This window comes from Mercenaria mercenaria, chromosome 16, assembly GCF_021730395.1.
Source record: "Mercenaria mercenaria strain notata chromosome 16, MADL_Memer_1, whole genome shotgun sequence".
NCBI lineage: Eukaryota > Metazoa > Mollusca > Bivalvia > Venerida > Veneridae > Mercenaria > Mercenaria mercenaria.
This window is the reverse complement of record NC_069376.1, coordinates 30,821,040-30,846,233: the sequence shown is the minus strand read 5'-3', so window position 1 is coordinate 30,846,233 and position 25,194 is coordinate 30,821,040. Positions and strand designations below refer to the sequence as shown.

Genomic DNA, 25,194 nt, shown 5'->3' with positions numbered 1-25,194 from the left:
AAAATTTATAGTTAAAAATCTATGATAGAAAAGAAAAAAATAAAATAGAAAAACTTCTCTGAAATTTGTATAAGTTGGATTTCCGTGATTCGAGAAAGAGGCTAATTAACAAACAGCGGAAAGGTATTTATCTACCGGCAAGTAGTAATATGCGGAAAGAGCGTAATGGCACCCATCTTCCTCCAGAGTAGTCTTGCATTCGGTAAAACATGATTATAACAAGTAGTAATATTACAAATATAAAGAGCTTTATATGTTCCGCTACATAAAGCGTGTCTTTTATACATTTCCTGAAGTGCACTGTGTGTTTCACACCATACTCTAGAAGATAAGTACTCCACTTTTCAGATCACAAATAAATGAAAATGCTTACAAGCCAAGCATAACTCGTGCAATTTTAAAGTCTTGAAAATGTCATTTTTAGTAAAATGTCAATAAGTAAGTAAATAAGATAATTTTTTAAGGTAGTTCGATACATTTTGTGCGCATGCGCGAATGATCTCGTTTTACGTAAAGTCGAAAAATTTAAGTGTGTTGAATTTTACAAATATTTTTGCTTGCTTTCCAAGAGAATCTTCAATAATCGGCGTCTTAATGGAAAAGGTAGAAGGAAACTATTCGCTGAGGCTTTAAATCTAAGTTTATCGTGGGATTTTTAACGACATTCACCGGTTTCGTAAAGCGGTCGTTTGTTTTGGCGCAATGCGGAAGTGTCGTCTTGATGCAGATTTTTGGCTAAAAAGTTGACGAATTCTTCGTCTCACTACGTCTGTCATTTGTTTTACGTTTGCCATCAGTTTTAGGCAGTAACTGTTAGCTGTCGAGAGTACCGGAGCAGACTGTGAAGTATTTCTATAGATCTAAATATGGTTCGTAAAAAAGGACATAATTTTTTGTCTGGCATTCGGAATTCCTACACTAGTGATCCATGAGGACTTTATCAAGTTTCCAGAATGGCAGGAAGGAAGGACTTATTGAATTGGACCACTTGACAAGGCAGCTTACAAAAGTCAGAAATTTAAAAGCAGCCACTCGGGGACAGTAAATTAAAGCTTGTCTACATTTTCCATAAAATTTCCAAAATAAATACTGGAAAAAAAACAACATGGAAATACATACGACATCAACACAAAATAGCACAGCACCAGAATGAATGCGGAAGTTGTCATGAGTGGTGTGGCATTGTTCCTGTTCATTTATTGTTTACAGATTCCAAAAGTCTGGTGAGTCATGTAAAATATATTGTATTGTTATTTGATAGTAGTTCATACTGTACTGTAATTGTTTATTAATTATTTTAGTTCATTCTAAAGCCCTCAACAGACAGTAGGTTTTTGTTGTACAACACCAATTAAATTTAAGATGTACAGCCAAATGTTATCGTGTGTACGATGCTATTCCTAGATTTCGTAAATCTTTCTTGACCTACAGATTAGGACATGTTCTATTTTGTAAGATTTGAGCCACGTCATGAGAAAACCAACATATTGCCTTTCCGACCAGCATCTGCGCAGTCTTGTCCATGCTGTTCGCTATGAAACTGTTTCTCTAATTGCAATAGACTTTGAAAGCAAACATCATTGATCCTGATCAGACTGCGTGGATGCACAGGCTGGTCTTGATCCATGCTGGTCGCAAAGCCACTATGTTGGTTTTCTCATGGCGTGGCTCATTTGTGTCATGCATAATCAAATTCATGGGATATTATTTTTTATTAAGAATGGTTACATTCAGACATTCTTTTCAGTACCTATTTTAAAATAGTACATCTTTGAGATAATTAAATTAGTGTTGTACAACTAGAACTTAATATCTGTTGAGGCCTTAAGGTTCTTTTATCTTTTCTGGAGTAATGGACCATTGTGCTTAAATATGTTTTATCATGATGATTTATGAATGAATTAATAAAGACCTAGTATACATAATTTTAAAATATTTAATTATAAGTAATCAAGTTAGTATTCTGTAACAATGCGAATTGTATTGATTGTCAATTTTCAGAACCAGATATGATTATGTCTATTTTCAGAACCAGATATGGGTAGAGTACAGTTTGAGAAATGTCTTGGTAGAACAGATACTAAGGAAATAATAAAGAGCAGAACAGACCACATTTCTCCTTCTTATAACTGGTAAAGTTCCAAGTAAAGGCGAGTACAATAATGCAGCCCCAGTGAGAGTTTGTGATGAGGTGTCAACTGTAAATGTGTGGTCGTTAAATGATGTGCAGTCAGATTGACAAGTATTTGAAGTAACATTAATTTATAAATTATCAATTCTGAGAGAAATTTTTGCTGAGCTTTGTGCAGGATACTCTTAAAAAATACGTGAACCAGAATTTTATATTATAAGTACAATGTCAGATGTACTCCAGACTTCACACATATGTTGATGTTTATACATATGTGGTGATTAATTTGTCAAGTGAAGAAATTTTATGAATAATGTTAGTGGGTGACAGAACAGAAGTACAAAGTCAATTACAGAGGTCGACAACACTGAGTTTAGGATGCAGAAAAAATCCGGTGATTCTGACGAAACAACATACCTAGAAAGATTATACTAGTAAAATGAACACTTTTAGTGTATGGAAAAGTTTGGAAGCAGGTTACCATTGACAGAAGAGACAGTATTTACAGACTGGTCTACACTTATTTTGATTTGACTTTTACACGGTGATTCCTCCAGTAAACAACTAGTGATCTGAGAGAATTGTGTTCATTATATCATACAGGTTTAGAGTGAATGTAAAATTAATGTGTATTTAAATCAATCAAAATTTTTCAAAATTGGATGTTGAAACTTTACAGCTGTTTAGTATTTCAGTAATCAGTTAGGATTTTTGAGTGATTTCAATAAAGTACAAATTAAAAAAAAAAAAAGAATCACTATTGGCCAAGATGATGTGCTATTGTAAAAGATAGAAAGAAAATTCACAAGTCACATTAACTTGGTAAAAGGGATTTTAACAGAATTAAACTATAATTGGTGAAGGAATCTGCATGTTGTATCAAATAGCTATAATGTATTTTGTAGTTCTTTGGATGTATCTTCTATCTATCTCTTTTCAAACTAAATTTTATCTCTTAAATCTATTGAAATTGCCATCAAAATAAAAATTTCTTTTAAAAACAATATATTTAACAATTAAAAGGTATATTCAACAAGCCAGTACTTTGTTACTAATCTTAGTCAGTGGAATTTATTTTTAGACTTGTTCTATTTTTTTTTTATTCAGTTTTTGGATCCCCATTTACTAGTTACTGTACACATTTTGGGATTCCAGCAATTTTCCACATCCTCATTACAAGGTAGTATTGATTTTTCATTGGTCCATAAAATAAAACTGTTCTATTAATAGATTTTCAGAAAATCTGTTTGAGTTATTTATACCCAGTATACAAATTCATGTACTTTTATTTGATTTGAACATTACTGTTTAATATTATCCTGAACAAATTACAGGTTTTCTTTGCTTTATATTAGAGAATTTTGGTAAATTTCGTTGATGAAAGGTCCAAGGTACTTTTCTCAAATAGTCAATTAATAGAAATTTTCAAATATAATATCTTGTGCAGTGAATTAAAAAGAAATTTATTTATTTCAGTACTAGTCAGTTCTGAACTTGAAAGATACTTTGATAGGTGTTAAGCTCGACTATTCGTAGAATAGGGGAGCTATCCTACTCGCCCTGGCGTGAGCGTGAGCGTCACACAAATGTTAAAGTTTGCGTACCACCCCAAATATTTTCAAAGTGCATTAAGATATTGCTTTCATATTTTGCATACTTGTTTACCATCATGACCCCAGTCTGTAAAAAAGAGGAGGCAACTCTGTCAAGCGTTTTGACTGAATTATGGCCCCTTTTCGACTTAGAATAAATGTTAAAGTTTGCGTACCACCCCAAATATTTTCAAAGTGCATTAAGATATTGCTTTCATATTTTGCATACTTGTTAACCATCATGACCCCAGTCTTTAAAAAAGAGGAGGCAACTCTGTCAAGCATTTTGACTGAATTATGGCCCCTTTTCGACTTAGAATAAATGTTAAAATTTGCGTACCACCCCAAATATTTTCAAAGTCCATTGAGGTATTGCTTTCATATTTTGCATACTTGTTTACCATCATGATCCCAGTCTGTAAAAAGGAGGAGGCAACTCTATCAAGCATTTTGACTGAATTATGGCCCCTTTTCGACTTAGAATAAATGTTAAAGTTTGCGTACCACCCCAAATATTTTCAAAGTCCATTGAGATATTGCTTTCATATTTTTCATACTTGTTTACCATCATGACCCCAGTCTGTAAAAAGGAGGAGGCAACTCTTTCAAGCATTTTGACTGAATTATGGCCCCTTTTCGACTTAGAATATGCTTATAGTAATGTTAAAGTTTTACTCATTGCTTATCAGCTCTTGTTGGTCTACTACACACTTTATATATTTCTATGGCTTGATTAGAAGTAGCCTGTTGGTTTAATTCAGTAATTTACTATAGGAAGAATTATTTAAGGTAGCTCAACACAACTTCTGGACATTAAGGTGATTTATTATCATATAATGATATAAGATAATTTTCATTGAGTCCTACATACCAGAACATTTTTGAGTGACAATTAGAAATATTTTAGATTACTTGGGGTGGTTCACTACCTGTTAGAAATATTTAAGGTGGTTAACCATCTGTTAGAAAATGATAATACAGTACAGTACTGGGACTTGTTTTTGCAGGCAATTATCACAACATGAAATTTTATAGGTGCTGAATTGAAGGTCATTTCCTCCATGGTTATTGTCGTGGTGTTTATAACTCCCCCGCCACAAGTGGTGGGGGTTATAGGAATGGTCTCTGTCCATCCTTCCCTACTTCCGTCCTTCCATCTTCCGTCCTTCCGTAACATTTTGTGTCCGCTCTGTATCTCCTAAACCCCTTAACATGTTGAAGGATTTTCATGAAACTTGGTTCAAATAATCACCTCATCAAGACAATGTGCAGAACCTATGAGTCTCCCATGTCGGTTCAAGGTCAAGGTCACAACTCAAAGCCTTCAATTTTGTGTCTGCTCTGTATCTCCTAAACCCCTTCAAGTGTGCTGTTAACAGACAGCTTTTGTGATACTGTAAAACCATTTAATTTCGTGGGCATGAAATTTCATGGTATTGGTCAAAATGGCAATTTCGTGGGGTTATGAATTCGTGGATTTCAACTTTTGAACATAAATTGAATGGGAATTTTACTTGTTCGTTGGGATTAAATTTCGTGGATTGACTCAACCACGAAATCCACGAAAATTTGTCCCCCACGAAAATTAATGATTTCACAGTATATCAGGAGCACATAATTCCGGACAAGCTGGTCTGATCATACCCAAAATCGAGTTATTCCAAGAGCTTGTGCTCGTATACATTGCCATTAAATCTGATCAAAATTGTTATGAAAATGTTCAAACTAGAGCGTTAAAATTGTCAAATTTGCAACATTTTATATAACAGCGACAGATAACTCTGGACTTGCTAGTCTGAAAATACCTGAAATCTAGGTCTGGCAAGACCCTATGGCCATACACATTGTCTATTTTAGACAATTTTCTAAGTTTATTCAAGATTGCTTTAAATAAAAATGATACAGTTGTAAAAAATGGGTAAATATTGCTATTTTTTACTATATCAGGGGCACATTACTCTTGATATACTGGTTGGATCATCCCCATAATGCAACACATTCCAGATTATGTAGCCATGCATATTGTTTTTTTACTTTGGTGAAGATTGTTATAGTAATATTCATGCTGGAGTGTTAACAATGCTATATAATTCATACTTAACTTTAAAAAGTGGGTGGGGTAATATTACATCTGTTTTTTTATGATGAAATGTCGATGTAAATGGTTTGGAACTATTTTGTTATTTAAAATTATGTTTTGCACACATCTTCATATTGTTTAGGCGTTTTTTTTGATGAAAATATTTGTTGTTATAGCTTATTTGCCAGCAAACCCCAATATTCTAAAATTTTGGTACTTTCATGGTAAAATACAGAATATCTCTCTTATATGTCCGGTAACCCCCAATTTTTTTACCCTTATTTTGAAGCAGTTTCGAGACACAATATGTACAAAAAGTATTTCAAAAATCTTAATTGTAGAAATAATGTTATGCTATCTTTAGACTGACACAAGTACTGGTCCCATTGGAAAAAAGTGGGTGGGGTAATTATATTGCCTTGTGAAAATGAGTAACAGTATTATGTGAAAATCATTAAAATTTCATACTGACTTCATAGCATATTCAAACTGAATTGTTAGAAATACAATTATTTTACAACTGATAAAGATAGTTTGTGTTTTGAAATGTACCCCCAATTTTTCCAGGTTTTTCAAATTTCACTTTTGTCTTGACAGTGTGTGTAGAAAATGACCGATATAATGAAAAGGAGTTCGGTGACCTACCGTTTTTTTGCTTTTATATGAAATAGATACTAAAGATCTTCAAACATGCAAAGTATGAAAAAATTCTTAATTGTAGAACAAATTGGCCTGAAATGTATCCAACATCCTTAAAGGTGCGTGATACAGTCCTTATTGAAACGGAAATAAAAGCTGTAACAAAAATCAGTCATTTTAAAACGGGTAACTTCCTTGTTTACTTAAAATATGAAGAAAGTTATGAAAGAAAAGAAAAGAACAAGTATAAAACAAGTATAATTTCCCTGTCAATGGTTTTAAAATGTGCAACCGAAATTCGCCGCCTACAAAGAAGTTCACAAGGAAAGAATAATCCTCATTGAGCGTTATCGAACATATATAAAAGTCAAATGAAACTAATATGAATAAGATCTGTAGAAGAAAAATTGTTGTAATTGTTACTATGAAGTAAAGTTTCAAATGAAATGCGAATGAACTGTTGCCACATAATATACAGTGCTTTTTAAAGGAATTTTTCTAGACACAGAATCACAATTATTTTCACATATTTCCGGCTAAAACCAAAAGGGAAGGAATTAACGATTTACTGACAGCTTCTACTCCAATTTTAACCATAGAATAAGCAGAGGATTTATGGAAAGTAATCAGTTGCGATATTTCTTTGACGTTTACTTGTTAAAATATTTTAATGTATTTGATTAGGATGTGAGCTTGAAGGAATAGGGTTTTTTGTACCTTTTGTATTTGCGTTTTTAGTTCTTTCTTACTTTTTATGTTTTTATTTTATTTTTTTTTGTCAAGAGATTTAGGATTTAGTCTATATTGTAGTCTGATCTGTATACTTCCACTAAAATACATTTAAGTGCATTAGACATAAAAAGTCATTGTGTTGTCCTCCGCCTTTTCCGAACATAAAATGGGCAGCGTACGTCCGTCCATCCGTCACACTTCCTGTCCGGTTCATAACTCTGTCATTCATCATGTAATTCTAAAATCACTTGGTACAAATGTTGTCCATAATGAGACGACGTGACATGCATAAGACCCAGACCCCTAGCTCCAAGGTCAACATATGTCAAAGGTTAACAGAGTCTGTTTCGTGTCCGATCCATAACTCTGCCATTGATCAGCGGATTTTGAAATAACTTTGCACAAATATTTCCCATGATGAGACGACGAGTCACGCACAAGACCCAGACCCTTGCTCTAAGATTAAGGTATCACTTGGAGGTCAGCGGTTTAGACCATTTATTTCCTGTCCGGTTCATAGATCCACTATCTATTAAGAGATTTCAAAATCAAAATCTTGGCACAAATCTTTTCCATGATGCGACGACTTGTCATGCACAAGACCCAAACCCTAGCTCCATCGTCAATGTCACACATAGATGCCAAAGGTTAACAGGGTCTGTTTCGTGTCCTATCCATACCACGGATTTTGAAATAACTTGGCAAAATTGTTTCCCATGATGAGACGACAAGTCACGTACAAGACCCAGAACCTAGCTCCAAGATCAACGTCTCATTTGGAGGTCAGCGGTTTAGAGCATCAATTTCATGTCCGGGTCATAGCTCCACTATTCATTAAGAGATTTCAAAATCAAACTCTTGGCACAAATCTTCCCCATAATGAGACGACCTGTCATGCACAAGACATAGACCCCTAGCTCCAAGGTCAACGTAACACATAGATGCGAAAGGTTAACAGGGTCTGTTTCGTGTCCGATCCAACGGATTTTGAAATTACTTGGCACAAATACTTCCCATGATGGGGCGACGAGTCACGCACAAGATCCAGATCCTAGCTCTAAGGTCAAGGTCTCACTTGGAGGTCAGTGGTTTAGAGCATCAATTTCATGTCCGGTCCTTAACTCTACCATTCATTAAGATATTTCAAAATCAAATTCATTCTTAGAACAAATGCTCCCAATAATGAGACGATTTGTCGTGTTAAAGACCCGGGCCCTTGTCTCAAAATAAGGTCAAAGATAACAGGTCATTTTTTATCTGGACAGTATCTTCACTTTCTATGGACTGATATTTAAGTCACTTGACACAAACAGTCCCCACAACAAATTGATTTGTTGCATGTAAGACTCGGACCTCAGCTTAAGGCCAAGCTCACCTTTGGATATAAAACATTTTGGTAATTTATTTTATCTAGTCAAGGTCATATACTATAGATAGTATAGAGATAAGTTTTTCAAATCATAGGTTCGAATTTAAAAAGCTTTGAAATGAAGACAAATGTCCATATATTTCTCAAAAAAAACAGAAATATAGACAGTATTTTAACCAGAAGTGAGGAGTTATGAGCATTTAATATTTTCATGTTAAAGAAAATTTCGTGATCAAGGAAATGTAACTCTTCTTGAACATGGAGAGCATAAACATCAAAGGGACATAATATAGTGAATATTTTCTAATTGGGTGCATTTGATTTAACATTCAACTTTGATCTGGATTGCTAAATAATGATCCATGATACTGTGTGCTAAAAATTAGAACGTCTGGAACAGTCTATTAACAGCAAAAATATGCTTTAGCAGAATGCAAATAGTGAAGCTCTAACTGGGACTCGAACCCAGGACCTCTTACACCTAAGGCAGACACTCTACCACTTCCCTATAACAGCAGCAGCTGATAGCTATGCAGTTTAATTGCCTGGATTACATTGCGTGAACTGGAACTTACTAACTGGTAGTACCAGTGAAATATAACTTACACTGAATCTTTTATATGTGCCCTTTTAGCAGCTTTCGAACGGAAAAGACCGTGAGCTTTGTCCAAATATAAGTAATTATTTTACCAGTTTTTGAGAGGATTTCAGTTGATGGGAAATTACAGTTACAAACTAAATACTTTTTTGCAACACATGAAGTCATTAGCATTCACTGTCAATCAGTATTATGACTAAGATCGAGTGTCATTCATACATTTCAAAGATCATAGACAGAGTCTTTTGTTTACATTTTTATTGTAACCGGTGCATTTGTAAAAATCACTTTAGTTTGAAAAATCAAAGTATGCGAAGAGCTATGGTACGGTCTCTACATATACTCAAGTAAAATTTCGTTTTTTTTTTTTTTTTTTTTTGTTGTAACTTGAAACTACTTCCCTATTTTATGGTAAAGTACAATACATGAGTTTTTAGCTACGTTTTACCATTAATTTAAAAATGATACATGTATGTTTAAAGTAAAAATATTGGTATTGATATATATAAAATGCTATTAAAAATTGTAGATTCCAAGAATGCAAAGCTAGGCACAAGTTTTAACTTTATGGTAACTATATACATTATTATGATACATATATTATTACAGTACATTAGGTTGGAATGTAATGCAGCTCCACATTGCCCAACACTATTAATCTTCTCTGGTGTGTAATTTAAAAGCGAAGTTTCATTAGTAACCTATAAATGTCATGTATTTCATTTGTTTATTATTACCTCCTTTAAGTTTGATAAAATATTTTTATTATACTTTTATTTATATTTTCTGATTAATTTAAAATAAGAAATCTTTAAAATACAGATTTTAATATTTGAAAGCATTCACCAATCATAGATTTCCAGACATTTTCTAACTACATAGCTTCTTCATGAAATATATGATATATTGTAACCGTTATGATTTATATACATTGACAATATGTTGCCTTCCTTACTTAGAGGAAGGTGTTGTATTGGCATGCAACATGTGTTGTTAAAAATGTCCCTAGGATGTGAACGTTAGCAACGCTGCTACAAGTTCCTGTTAAAAGATGGTCGTTCACATTTTAGAATGGATGATTGTTTATCGTAAAGCTTACTTTTGAGACATCATGTATGTCAATATTAATTATATTCTATTGTTTTCCAGAAAATTCCATAATAAATGCTGATAAACAAGGCGTTAACATTATTTTAAAATCTGGGTAATTCTGGGATTTTCCAGAATCTTCTTTTTTATTCTTGGTGATACATTAAAGTGCTTGAAGGATTTGTCTATTATTCATTTAAACAGGAAGCTGTCTGAGGACAGATCGAATCTATGCAAGATCTCATTGAAAAAAAAAATCAAGTACTTCTTTATAACAAAAATATCAGTTTGGACATTTAACATTTGATGAATTTACAATAGTATTGTAGAAATAAATATATATATTTAAAGAGAGAATTTGTAATCTTTTGATACGCTAAATTTAGTTTCGATTCTTTGTGAGTTTGAAATTAAGATTCATTGGATTTAAAGTTGACAAGGACAGGATTTAGACTATTCCTATTCTTGAATATTAGAATTGGAGGTAATGGCTAGTGAACATTTTCAAGGTATTCGATTTATTATAAACTTTGTTATTGTTACTAGTTGCTGTTTTTTTTCTATTACCTGTAGTATTTAAAGTAACATTCAATTGTTACCTTTAGACGTAGCTTGACCAGGAGTCTTAAGCTTTCGAAAACATACAAGGTATATGAAGAGACTATTCGTGAATTTTGCTATGAGTGTTGTTTTTTAAATGCTTTACGTGGCAGGAATAATATATAAAAAATATAGAATATCATAAGCGAATAGAAAGACTTAGTTCATCTTCATATTCATCTTAATGTAAAATGAAAACGTTATGTTACTCTTCACAATTATTGTGTTTTTACACATATTATATAAAAACTCCAGTTCTGAGTAATATGAAATGTGAAAACCCAGTTCGTTGTAAGTAATTATTCATCGTCTCGGAGTCACCCGACGAAATTCCGTCTAGTACCTCGGAAAACAGAAATCAATAAGGTGTGTAGTCAGCTAATTGGATTTCATCATTAGTCATTCCAAGGGTTTCATTTGCCAAATTTTGTTAATATCATACTTTGTGAATCGTGTCAGGAAAAGTGTACAATAAAAGTAGAAGAGCATTGTCAGAAAGTTACGTAAGAGTCATCTCGACTTCCAGCACAAAAGGTACGTACATGGAGTCTTAGATTACTTGTTTTAGTGTTATAATTGTAACTAAAAAAACAAATATAAATTTGAGAAGAGAACAAAGTTTTTAAGAAGGAATTTACTTTAAGTTTTAAACACTGTGTAGCAAAATCTTTGGAAAAAAGAAAACAGACAACATTTTCTTCTTAAGTTGCATTCTTCATATTATCACGAACACATGTATCTTTTTATGTTTCTTTTTTTTCAGTTATATGACATATTTTTCAACATAAGCATATACACAATTACTGAAGTCACAAATACAATAAAGAGACACTTGGCGAACTACGATAAGTTAGAATTCCTGTTTCGTATTTAGATTTAAAAAATAACAATTCTACAGCTACTTGTATTATAATTCTGGTAACAACAACATTTGCCTACATCACATGGGAACAACTAAAATGGCTGGCATCCTTGCATCTATATTTGACCTATTTGTCTCAAAAGAAGGAGATAACAAGGCTAAATATCAAATAGGGAATGCCACGTTCCAAAAACGCAGCCTCCCCAAAACGAACCTCACAATACACAGATATGCAAATTACCAACACACACACTCACATACACATGAGAACAAAACAAACAAATGAAAGAACTGTGGGGCACCGCCAACCTTTAAGGTTTGACTCATGAAGTGTCGTATGCAATATATGTATTTTTCTCCTCCTCAATTCTATTTCAAAAATACTGATCGAGTGTGTTCAAACAGCTTTAAGACATTTTTTCAGAAAACACAACTGTAATGAGCATGCTATAACAAAACAAACATCCTCTATTTATACGTCCAAAACTGTTTTTGAAAACCTTTTGCTCCATAACATTTATAAAGTCCTTATAAATTTGTTTAAAAAATCATGCGAGATGAAACGTACGTATTAAGTTTCTAAAATAGAAAAAAATCTAATGTCTAATTTCAGACGAAAACGGAGCCACAATGAGCAGAAGGCCGTTGTCAGAAGAAGTTAGAGCAGACAGCAGATGTCCGATTTTTAAAGGTTCGCGCACTTTTAATTAATATTCTTACATTCTGAACATGTCTCAATTTACTTCATGCAAACCGAATATAGTGGAACACCTGTTTTATATTTTTGTATCGGTGTTTACTTGATACATAGATAGTTCTTGCTTTGTTTTTGGACAGGAATATATCAGCAATTAGTGTCAAAGGCATAAAGTATTGAAAACATGCAACCTAGGGCCACTTCTTGTTAAGATAAATATTTAACATTTAATTAACTTAATAAAAATTGAAACTTGATTCATCAAGACCCGATAATTGTAAACACTGGACATATTTTTGCAACACTATGCCATTACTTTGATAGATAGGTTTTTGGTAATAAAATATATTCGCCAGTATTTGTATTTGCCTAGAGAAATGGATAAATATAAATGTTCACGAAAGTGCAACACTACACTGTCTTGAAAAAAAAAACTAACATGGTTTTAGAGTAGTTGAAACTATGATTGAAAAGTATGTGCACAAACTAAGAAACTGACAGGATGAATAGGAACACGAACTTGTGCCTGATTTATAAAGAGTTTTAAGGAATAACTGTAAATTGTTATTTCATGCCATGTCCTCAAATATTATGCATTTCAACTAATATTCCTTTAACATGGATATCGATTATTATGTATTGTACAATTAAATGTCCTAAAGTTTATTGTTTAAAGACAGGAACAAAACTGATTAGAATTTGCTGTTCGAAGAAGATGTAAGATATAATCGCGAATGCCACTGGCACCAGACCAGAAAGAAAATGCCTCTGTACATGTTATACCCTACCCCTAGGTATCATATAAGAACCATGGTCGTGAACGGGAAAATATACTAACCCGTTTCAATCGCGTATTTCGTACCTAAAACGCGCAGTTCAGTAAATGTGTACTATTGATATTAAACAAGCGATGATTTATCTTCCGTTGCGTACCTGTCACATTTCTTCAATACTTTTATCTTAGAAAAAGAACGTGTAGTTTATAGTTTTTTCAACGGTACACACAAAACTTGCTTGAACTTCCCTGGTGAAGTTCCAGTCTAGATTACAGACACACTCTGATTGGCTGATGTGGAAATGTATGTCCGTCGTCATTTTACTACACGTGTACGCTTAAATATTTATATGCAGCATAAATGTGCAAAATGAATTAAATAAACAGAATAGATGTATACCAATGTATGATTTCAAATTCAAAATCATATACAAGATGAATTTCATTCATCATTCCGAGTCTTATCGTAAAACTGTGAATATATTGCATTCTGTTTTTGTTTGTTTACATTTCGCTTAACATGTGCACACTGCCGTGACCTCTCGACCGGATGTTCATTAGGGGAGTTCACGCAAGTTTTTTCTGTAACGTTGACTAAAGCATAAAATATGTGGAGCATCGCTGCAATATGGAATATTGAGACAATGTGACAGGTGCACGAATGAAGATAAATTATCGTTTGTTTAATATCAATAATACACATTTACTGAACTGCGTCTTTTATGTATGAAATACGCGATTGAAGTGAGTTAGTATATTTTCCCGTTCACGACCATGGTTCTTATATGATACCTAGGGGTAGGGTATAACATGTACAGAGGCATTTTCTTTCTGGTCTGGTGCCAGTGGCGAATGCAAGGGTTATACGACATTTCCAAAAACCTGATTGTTTGTTTGTTTGTTTTGGGTTTAACGCCGTTTTTCAACAGTATTTCAGTCATGTTCCTGGATACTGTACCAGTACAAACCTGTTTTCCGCAAGTGACTGCCAACTTCCCCACATAAATCAGAGGTGGAGGACTAATGATTTCAGACGTAATATCGTTTATCAAATAGTCACGGAGAACATACGCCCCGTCCGAGGATCGAAGTCACGACCCCGCGATCCGTAGACCAACGCTCTACATACTGAGCTAAGCGGGCGGGCAATAAGCTGCAATATCCACTAAAGTTCTTAATATTCACCCAATGTCCATGGGTAAAAGAGTTCCTCTAAAGCCAGTGCTTAGGGGAGAGCGGGGTGTTGCACTTTCCAATGCTATCCTTATAATGAACAGACTCAAATAAAAGGAGTCTGCTATTATTTTGCTTGCTTGCATTCTATGCTTCCAAAGTATATTCTTTCCAACTTTATTAACTATCACAACAGTAGTCTTTAAGTGGATAGTAAAAAGTTTTTACGTACTTGATTTCAACGTTGTTTTATTTTCTGGTCCTTATAGGATTATGGAGTCTACTCAATGTGCATGGGTAAGAGAGTTCTGATTAAACTTGTGATAGGGGACGTGTGTTGTACGTTGCATTACTTCTCATAAACAAACTGAAGAAAAACGAGTCTGCTATCAGTTTTCTTAGCATGCTTCCAAAAAATCTTCTTTCAAATTTTATTATTGTATTTATAAATTTACGATAAAATGGACAGCCTGCAAAAGGAAAGTTTTTGGATGCACAAATTAGATACGTTTTCCTATTTCCTGCATTTGAATTGCTAATAGTACGAAAAAAGTTCATACACCATTGTAATACGATTTTAATATGTATGTCACATTTGTAAATCATGCTTGAAGGAGCAGATAGAGTCCGTTCTATTAGCCATACTTCTTGAGGTTCACATAATGAATAGTCTGACCGAGTGATGAAGCATCGATTTATGAACGATAGAACAGTTACAAGTGTACTAAAACGTATTGCAATTGTGTTTAATTATCAAAACAGCAGACGCATCCTAAGCAAACAGGCTAATCTTTATGGGACAGAATCATGGAGCGTTTTCAATGTTTTTGCAAAACGAGTTTAGCATAAAACTGTTGTTTGGGTATATATTGCAACACAATAAGCTGACTCAACCAAATCTATTCTCCCATTATTTTGTTTAGTTTCAGTTTATGCTTCCGGAGGATAACCTATAGATTTTATAACAACTGGATTTAAGATCAGCATATACTGTGTCACCAGTTTTAAGTCTCGGTCATCGAATGTGTCCGAAATACTGCATGTATTTAATACAAGACCACCCTTAAACATGAAAACGTCCGTATGTTCATATATAATTATACTTGTGCAGTGGTATTCTTGAAATACATAATACTTCAATTTCGAGCAAAAAAGCAAAGTCTGTTTTCTTTGTAAATATGCAAATAACACATTTTTGCTTTACGCCCTCATTTCTATTTACAGAAAAGATTCAACAAGTAACTGCAGCTCATGACACAGGAAAAGGCCAAAGGTTATTCTGCATATAATTCCAATATCAAACATTTACTAGATAAACTCAAGCAGCACTTAGTCTGAATAATGCATTATACAACATGTTATATTATCCTGTACAATGTTTTAATAATGAGAGGGATATATTTATAGAATGCTTCTGTATAATAATAAAATTGTTCATGCATCGCACTTTATCAACACTTATTGATACTTTTATTGAAAACGGAGTTAAATCCATTACGTAACATTGCTTTTACATTTATATGCACACTTATTGACCAAAATTGTAGAAAGTTAGGTTTCTCACATTTCAGATTGTTGCAACACTATAAAGCTTCCATATTATGTTGGCCAGAGTTATTTCAGTCACAAATTAGCATAAAGAATTTAATGAGCTACTGTGAAGACCTTGAAGTGGACACAGGTTTAAAGCAGCAAGGAGAAAAGGTCAAGGTCGGCTTCCACGAAGTAGACATTTATATTGATCCCGTCGATCATGATATCAAGTCATTGATACCACCAAAAGTGACTATTCAGAAATATGAATTAAAAAACTGGAATATTTCTGTAGACACCATGAATACAAGAGATGATTCATCGAACATCATAGATATAGTCATTGAGTCTGGAAATGCAAGAATAATAAAGTCCGTGCACGGTTCCGATATGGTTCTATTCAGGGAAGACTGCTTAGACAGCTTTGAAAACGGAAACAGTCCTCCAAAACATACTGACGATACGTTACGATTGAAAACAAGAAGCGTTATTGAGTACGTCTTGTTTGAACCCCTCGTAGAAAAATGCGAATTTCTCAGCCGTGTCCTCGACGCTATTAATGAAGATCAACGAAATCAGATAAAGGAGACAAGATATGTTGCTGAAATTAAAAGCGTTTATCAAAAAGAAGAGAAAACTCAGACTAAACAGATTGAACAAACTTACCACGACGAGTCAAGAGGTACTAAGTATTGCCCTTTTAAAATTACTCGTAAAACATACATGGTAAAATTGTAAATATCTGATTTCCCATTCATGTTCTACGAATTATGTATAAAGTATAAACATATAGGACAATATTTCAGGCATGTTCTAAAGTAATTTATACTTATGATTAGTTATACCTAGCACATTCTTTTTTGAAGTTTATCTTGCCAGTGTCATGAACTGAACAGAATCAATACAAATGAAAATGTTGCTTGTTTGCGTTCTGTATATGCATTCAAATTATTTTATATATTCGAGTATAAAGTAAGTTAATTCCATCAACAGAACTAAAGTAAATTCATTTACAATCCTTACAATATACACAAACTGGAAAAAATAGTACTGAGATGAACTGATGCAGCTCTGATAAAAGTCCGCCATCTTCTTAATGACTTCAATTTATTTAATTGATATTCTGACTGCATCTCAATAATCTAGAAATGTTAATCAGCCTATTTCCAACAAACACAGCTGCACATCTTTTTCCTCAAATAGATACATGTGAAATACTTTTTCCGATGTTCAGTATTAATGAACGACACTATTTGATCGGCAAATTCATAAATTATCTTAACACTAGAGACAACAGATATATACTTTATTCACAATAATTTACATTGTTCACGCCAATGTCATTTCTATTTATCAGCAAGGTTTTTAATATGGTTATATATACAACAGTATAGTATGTGGATCTATAGCGCGACTTTCATACAACATATCCACGAAGAGATAGCAGGAAATAATTGAGTAGTTATATAGAGACGTGTATATATGTATTCTAAATGTATTTCGTCTCTGCCAATATATTTTAGGTTTTTTTATCAAATGCTACCACGGTTTCTGAATTCTAATTAAACCCGTGTTGTCCTGAGTAACAAAAGCAAGTAATTTAAACGAAACTTAACTGGAATTATTATTTCAATGTTATTAGACCTCAAATATTTACACGCCCTATTTATGTAGCATTTGACAGTATTTGCCATAAACACTGATTATTATAGAATGTCTGTTTGGTCACAGGTTAATCTAAAAACACACTAAGGACCAGTAGCAGACTGATAATTATTTAACTTAAATTAAGCAAGTTTAATTTACTTTTCTTACAAACCAGAGGTGTATCGTGCATCACACTATGACCCACTGTTGCATTTTGCCTATGAGTGCTTTTACTTTGTTTCCATTAAACAATCAGCCACGCTAATCGTCTTCCAAAAGAATGGTCGCATCCATACTAAAAAGAAGCAACATCACGAGGAGTATTTGTATTTCTCGGAGTAAATGTCTTGATATTTGATGAAATCAGTAAATGAGTAAATTATTTATAGTAATCAAATACCTTTCTCAGATATGGCTGGTCCAAGATAGGAAAACCGATTTACCGAAAGTATTACAGGCGGAATACTGGGTGCACATGCTCACAAATACATACAAGAAATAAAGCAGACGCTCGTCTCTGGATTATAATGAGCTTGAATAAGAGAAAAGCGTGAATAAACAATGTGAAAGAACGGCAATGCAACTTGTAAATATAAGATGAAAACCGCGGTAGGAAATTATGCTCGGGTTTTAAGAATGTTTTGATGCCGAAGGCAAATGTTAGTTTAACATGCTCATGTACTTGATATTCTGATAGAAACTTCGATCTATGTCTTAATCATTTACTTAAGTTAAACAAGTGCCGATGAATGCTTGCGTACGATAAACCAAGAAACCAGAATGTCATTCTTTTTCGAAAGGACATAATAATTGAATTTGACGGCCTAGAAAACAGTCACTACTGTCCTCTGGGAAAGTGTACAATATTATACTTACTATTTACAAACTTTAGTCGAAATCGCCAATAATTACAAAGGACATGAGGGCTCATAAATCTGATAGTATTTCGCTTGTGTACGTTTCATATGCTTCTGAAGGATCTTTGAGGTTTTATTAACCATTATAGTTACAGCCTAGTAGTGTCGTATGTCGGCGTAAAGTCTTCCAGTGCTTGGGCTTTGTATTATAAAGTTATAATTTTGTGTTTGTTTTCGAATAATGATAATTCATTACGTAAAACTATTGTACCTGATACTGCCATACAAAATCGATGACAGGCGGATACGCAATAGGTGGAGGTGTCTTGTTCATTTTTGTAGTTTGTAGAATACTGTTGTTTGAGAAGTATTTCTGCTATCCAATGCAAACCTTGCCTATCAAAGTAGTTTAAAATACAACATATGATATCAGTTTATCTACTTTCTAGAGTGTACGATTATCCTTGATGGCATTGTCTTTGAAAAGTGTAAGCAACAGAGGGACATTATCGAGGATTTGTTCGAAGAAATGATTGCTGTAATTTCGAAAAGCCAATTCAAAGGAAAAGTTCTTAAACGATTAAAAACAAGTCGAAACAATAGTCATGATATTAAACAGGTATATGTTTCTTCAGGATATTTAACGATATACATGAAGGTGATTTACAACATGACCTACATTTTCTAAGTAATAGTTATATAGTGTTGCTAAGATAAAACCTGTAGTACTTACTGAAAGAACGTTGCTACGATTTGTCGCTATGTAGGTGTAAGTTCAAATCTTCAAAAGTCAATTAATGTTAGCAGCAGCAGCAGACTTTTATGTACATTGTGGAAACGTCTCCCAGTGTTGAATCAAAGTCATCGGTGAGACGCAATGTTGATCTATTTCTTCAGAATTATTTAAGGTGATGGTTTTAGGATTTGTTGTTCCTAGAATTGTCGCCGCATAGATGTATATTCAAAATCTAGTTCGGGTTTCATTCAGTGGGACAAGGAATACTCTTCTTATTTGAATTTAAAATATGTTAATCAAAGAAGTCGAACGAAAGGCACTGTCCTTGAATGATATTATCTTATCAAAGCTTTTTGTTAGACTGAATCATACTTAAAAGTCCAAATATCTGGTAAATCTATATGTAGGTCATTATACAATGATATATGTTAATAATGCAACTTTGTTGACAGCTAAATGCCGTTGTCTATGCAATTTTCCGCAGGTATCGCAAATGCTTTTCACACGAGACGAATCTGTTAAAGGATGTGGCTACAGACTTAAAACGTTTCATGTCGATGTGGAAGAACTGTCAACACCTGAGGAGAATTCAGATCGTGAGAAACAAATTAGGGAAATGTTAAATAATTATGGGATTAATGATGTAAGGTTTAACTTTGTTTCCCCTAGTCTCGATCAATACAACTATGTCGGTGCATGTATTGCTGCAAAGTGTGAAATAGACACGAAAACGGGTACACTTGGATGTTTCGCAAATCATGTAAAAGATAATGAATCTGCTTTATGTACTCTGTTTGCAAAACACGTTGCGCAAGGGTGTTCCCCTGAACTATACGTCAGAGATAAAGATCAGAAGCTAGAAAGCTTTGCAATACTTTTATCTGATACGTACGTTGATGGTGGTCACGATATTGCAGCAGCAAAAATAAACAGTCACTATATTTCAAGCTGTGACAAACAATTTAAAAATATAGAAGAGAAAAAGGTTCCTGCAGAGTTGCACACAGTGGACGACAACACTTCACTTCAGGTAACCATTTTCATAACACGATTCACGCGATAACTTGTAACAGTCATGAGCTATTAAGTGGATATCATATACTCCTGTTAATTTTGCGAAGGATTACATGTATGTGGTCATTTGAAAGCAGTTTACCTTATTAGAATTGTGCACATGAAACACAATCAAGTTGGTTTACTTTAACAACAAAATAACCGTTAAAGCTATTAAATATGTTAACATAAACAAATTTCCTATAAAATTCTGATATAAGTATTTCTAACATTCGATGCCTCAGGTTTGTGCATGCTAGTGCACACAATGTATATTATTTATATCATATCTGCGAAAATGTTCGACAGTTCGTCTCCTTGGACATTGACATAAAGAATTTAGAAATTAGAATGTCAAAATACTATTGAAATATTGCTCATTTTAACAATGTGGTGATATTCTAGAAAGCCGTCTCTCCCCAACATAAATGCTTATTGTTATTGTATTAACGATGTCTTTTTGTTTTATGTTGCAACCCTTAACTGTTGTGTGGAAATATGATTAATGAAGAAATTCAATTATATTGCTTATCGAGGGCACACAGGGACCAGTACATAAAATATAAATGATGAGATTCGCTTTTAAAGAAACTGACAGCATCTAAATATATGTTTTAATATCTAACTTGTTTTATAACAATAATAAAGTTCTAGGTAACTATAGATCGCCGCTGATAACTTAATGTAAACTTCGTGTTGAAATGTATAATTTACATTCACAGGGTCAGACAATTCACTTATGGGGCGCACATTCTAAACCAGGTATAGGCAAGATAAATATACAAGACTTCCATTATCATGATGGCACAGGCTCATATATCGAAGTACAAGACGGATCTATTGCCCAGGGAAAGCCTGATGCGATACTGGCAGAACCGGGCGACAGCGGAGCTATCGTTTGCATGGATGAATTAAATGGTGAAAAAGTAAGAGTTATATCTATGCTGATGGGTTCAACAAACGCAACTGTGGCACAAAATGACCCTAAAGTAAAAAGAAAATATCTGACCCTTTCCTTGTCAAGCGGATTGCAGACTCTAGAACAACGGACGAAAGGGAAGTTTCAGTTAGAAGGCACAGAAACCTACAAAGCACCTGCCGGTAAATTAAAAAAAAAACACTTTATTTATATAAATTGATAACAAAATACAACTGTTTTGAAGGGATAGTAACATTAAACTTTATTGTCTGGAATGCAATGAAGAGTTATCCACACACATAGAATCAATAGACAATAAAGTGTATTTCGAAAGTAATTTCTGAGTATTTAATGTGAAGATTCAACGTTTCTTGATCTTCATTTCGACATCTGTCAAACGCTATTCTAAACGCGTTACAATATTTTAATGTTATTCACCATGTAATTTTCAATACGATTTGCTGTATTTGTATGACTGAAGTATCTAAATGAAACCTTTATCATGTTAGTGTTCATTAAATGCTAAAGTTTGACAGGTTGTAATATAACAAATTGTGCTGCGTGTGTGGACAGGTAACTATCTTATGCTGAAGTCTTTTTCGCACATCACCACAATTTCGAACCCCGCTAGCATTACGATATTTTGAAATGAAAAAAAAAACAAAAAAAACTGAAATATCGTTTTAAATAAGTTCGATCATTTTTATGATTGACAATGGCTTGAATTGTAAGTAATTATATTTTACTTCAAACAGTTAATAACATTGTTATTGTTAAACTTTTAATGTAGCAAAAGTATCAAGAGATATAGTTTCACATATCACTAAGGAACGCGGTTGTTCTAAACATTATTTTTGACATTATGTTCTAACTAGGAAACAAGTGTTTTCGAAACATGATCATTGCATCAGAGTTAAAATGATTAATTTTGAAACAAATTGAACTTCAATAGTTGATAACAAATACGGCGAACAAACATGAACAGTATTTGTCTGAACTTAGGAAAAATATCACGGAAAGTTATTTGTCAGATAAATACGTGCTAACGCTTAAGTACAATGTACTTAACAAAGAAACTGTCACGTAAACGAAACAGGAAATACGGGTCAAAATTCTTTTATCTTGGAGAAAAAGATATCTAATGAATGCGATTTAATGATATATTTTAATTTTGATTTAGATGTACTCTTTCGTAATAACGTTTTCAAGAGCTTCTAATTATATATCGCTGATAACTTCCTCACTTAAATCAGAGGCGCTAAAGTCCTGGAATAAAGTAACATATATAGAATGATTTTGTAAATAATTTTCACTGTTTACCATTGTTCACCTAAATTCTATATATTTGTTTTGATCTTTATAAAACAAACATTTCAACACAAGCTTGTCGTTGTCTCTCTGTGATAAAACAGAACTCAATGTAAATTTGACAATGCCTTGACAGGAAAACTTTACATGGTATTAATTTGTGAGAAAAATATTTGTATGAGATTCATGCACCAAGTCTTATTTTATGTAGGGAAACATTGAGCATTGAAGCGCGTAACTGAAAGTTAAAATTAGCAAGATATGCAATTTGTGTCGAAGATTTGTTATCATCTGCAAAAAGCATGGGCTTAAGAGCTAATTGGTCTGCTAAAATTGGTCGTTCTGCCATAAAAGTTTACTTAGAGCGTAGGGCAAGGGAGATCACTGCGTAGAAGTTTGGTAAAAACATCAATAAATGAAAAGTAGTTGATAGAAATTTAAAAAGCTAATTTCTTTATAGTATACAAAGTTGTCCTCTTTAAATCGGATTGGAGGGTGAGGGATGTGGATGGGTGCGGGTGTGGGGGTGAGAGTGGTGGAGTATTCAACACAATCAACTGTTTGTAAGTCTCCGTAATTTTGTGTAATTGTTGTTTTGATTTTACTAGGGTCGTAAGTATTTGTCTGGGATGGCTAACTCGCTATCGCTGAATTTACTCGTACGAGGTTACTTACGAAATTGTTATGGTAAAACTGAGGTTATCTATTTCGATAACGCATAGCATACCTTATCAACCTCGTATATTGTGCCTGATTTACCGTAAATGTGAAAAAATGCATAAAATTGAAACGGGAATCTTTCACAGTCTTAAAGATTAAAAATTACATAACATTTTTTTTCTAAAATTTCCTTTGTTTTCCCTTATTTTTTTAGTTGATTTAGTTTAACTTAAGCAAGTAGAAGATATTTATTAAATTTAGAAGGATGGAAACGAATGGCATCCGTAAGACGTTGTTCTTTTTCCTGCAATCATTTGAATTTCCTTACATTTACAGTTTATTAAGGCTTTTGTCTGTTTATATAATTCAAACGCAGTTATTAACAGCTTTTTTCTCATTCAATTACGCTGCAACTTATGTTCATCTTACCAAGTAATAAGATCCAAACAAATAAAAAGGCAAAAAGACTCAACTTGCGCATTCATTTCGCTATTTATATTTAAACGAAGTTTCATCGGACCATTTCTTTCTATAGTATGTTTAGATTATGATGCATATGTATCTGATAACGTAATACTATACTGTCATTTGTTGATATCGCTTAAATTTATTCAGTATTATATCCGGTAAATCTTTTGAAGATTACTAAAATTTCTTTACTGGTGTGTCTGAATCATGAAAGGACCATGAAAGGATATCCAATTATATTAACCTGTCATCCACTTTTTGTAATAATTGTAAAACTTTTGTTGATATAAATTTATATTTGAGAACGGTAAGCATTTACTGTAAGATAAAAGTGCGCGTCTACATCAGAAATGATTAATATATGAATGACAGTTGTGAAATATTTATTAAACTGTAGGACTAGGAGTACCAAAATCTGCAATTGGCAAGTACATTTCATTTTGACCGTATTGACCGAGTTTTAGATATATATATGCTATAGAAATGATTGATCAATCACTGAACTAGCTAATTACATTAAAAGTGGAACATTTTAATTGAAACGTCGAGATCTGTTATTTCTTCAGAAATGTCCTTGTAAATAGGAGGCAGAAACAAATGCGTTAGTCACACAGCAAAATACATGACATAAGACAAAAGAAATTATCAGTATTATATAGCTAACATACTAAATATCAATTTTTGTAAATATTGACTGAAAATGTTCTATACACGTTTGGAATTTAAAGACAAATGTTTTGAAGAAATACCATCGAATTAAAAAAAAACAGGAATAGGTAAAACTGGATTATAAATGAAAATTAATTAGATAATAAAAACAAAACTTGATTCCTTCAATTTTCTATCTATTTACGATATAGATAAGGCACCAATTTGTACCTAAAGATACGACATTACTTAAGGTATCTCGTATCTTACGAGCAAAACAATCTCTACGAAGAAGAAAATGTACCGTTTCGACCACCTTAGGACTTAAGGGACCTTTGAGTTAGTAACCCTAAATAATTGATACATCATTCATTTCACTCTGTTTAATCTATTCCAGTTATGTTTCTTAATTCAAATATGCATATATGGATTAAGCCTCCGAAACGTAAACAAACATGACACATCTACTGTCAAGGAAAATGTCGTAACGGTTACAGTAGCTTTATGTATGTTATATTTACTATACAATTGTGTTCATGAATAAAAATAAAACAGATATATGCGGCAGTGTTTAGAAGAAGTAGAACATCCTTTCTATAAAGGTCACCATGTTCAGTAATACGTATTTTGTCTTCCAACGCATGAACTTCGACTTTCTATATTCTATTTTGTTGAAAATATCAAATTTCTTTTTCAAACATATTTTTTTCTCCATTTTTGTTGAGTGTCTGAAATACTTATCAAGGTAAGACAGGGAATAAAAAAAGAGTGAACTTTTACAATTTGGTTTTGAAACACTGCAGATTGTTTTTGTCATTTTGACAGCTCTACTTTCACTTTCATGTTGCTTTTTTTCATTCGTCTGAAATGTACATGGTTTAATACATTTTCAACTCCCGAAGTATCTGGAGTAATGCATCATGTTAGACACAAAATGATCATACAAATAATGACAAAATAGTTTTGAAAAATATGCTAAATACCACCTACAATAAAATGGGATTGAATCGCAAAAAATAGATAATTAA

At 33.1% G+C, this 25,194-nt stretch overlaps 2 protein-coding genes and 1 long non-coding RNA gene across 4 annotated transcripts in view; all 3 read left to right on the top strand.

The window, feature by feature from the left end:
• Positions 1-563: 563 nt before the first annotated feature.
• LOC123538595 (uncharacterized) lies at positions 564-6,331 on the top strand. Its single transcript, XR_008367797.1, has 2 exons — positions 564-1,223; positions 2,030-6,331. It is a non-coding gene; the product is annotated as an uncharacterized LOC123538595 (long non-coding RNA).
• A 4,638-nt stretch (positions 6,332-10,969) lies between these two features.
• LOC128546020 (uncharacterized) overlaps positions 10,970-25,194 on the top strand; it is a 156,172-nt gene continuing 141,947 nt past the window's right edge. The window contains exons 1-7 of one of the 2 annotated variants that reach the window (XM_053526570.1): positions 10,970-11,364; positions 12,306-12,383; positions 15,562-15,610; positions 15,909-16,552; positions 18,824-18,993; positions 19,595-20,140; positions 20,886-21,264. In XM_053526570.1, coding sequence (XP_053382545.1) covers positions 12,323-12,383; positions 15,562-15,610; positions 15,909-16,552; positions 18,824-18,993; positions 19,595-20,140; positions 20,886-21,264 — 1,849 coding nt within the window. In that variant the 5' untranslated portion in view covers positions 10,970-11,364; positions 12,306-12,322. Of the gene's footprint in view, positions 11,365-12,305; positions 12,384-15,561; positions 15,611-15,908; positions 16,553-18,823; positions 18,994-19,594; positions 20,141-20,885; positions 21,265-25,194 lie in introns of those variants that run through there. The other variant, XM_053526571.1, reaches the window with a different exon arrangement.
• The window catches only part of LOC123541470 (uncharacterized), a 56,224-nt gene continuing 54,657 nt past the window's right edge, over positions 23,628-25,194 (top strand). The window contains exon 1 of the mRNA XM_053526559.1: positions 23,628-23,942. The gene's annotated coding sequence lies outside the window, so the exon portion shown is untranslated. The remainder of the gene's footprint in view (positions 23,943-25,194) is intronic.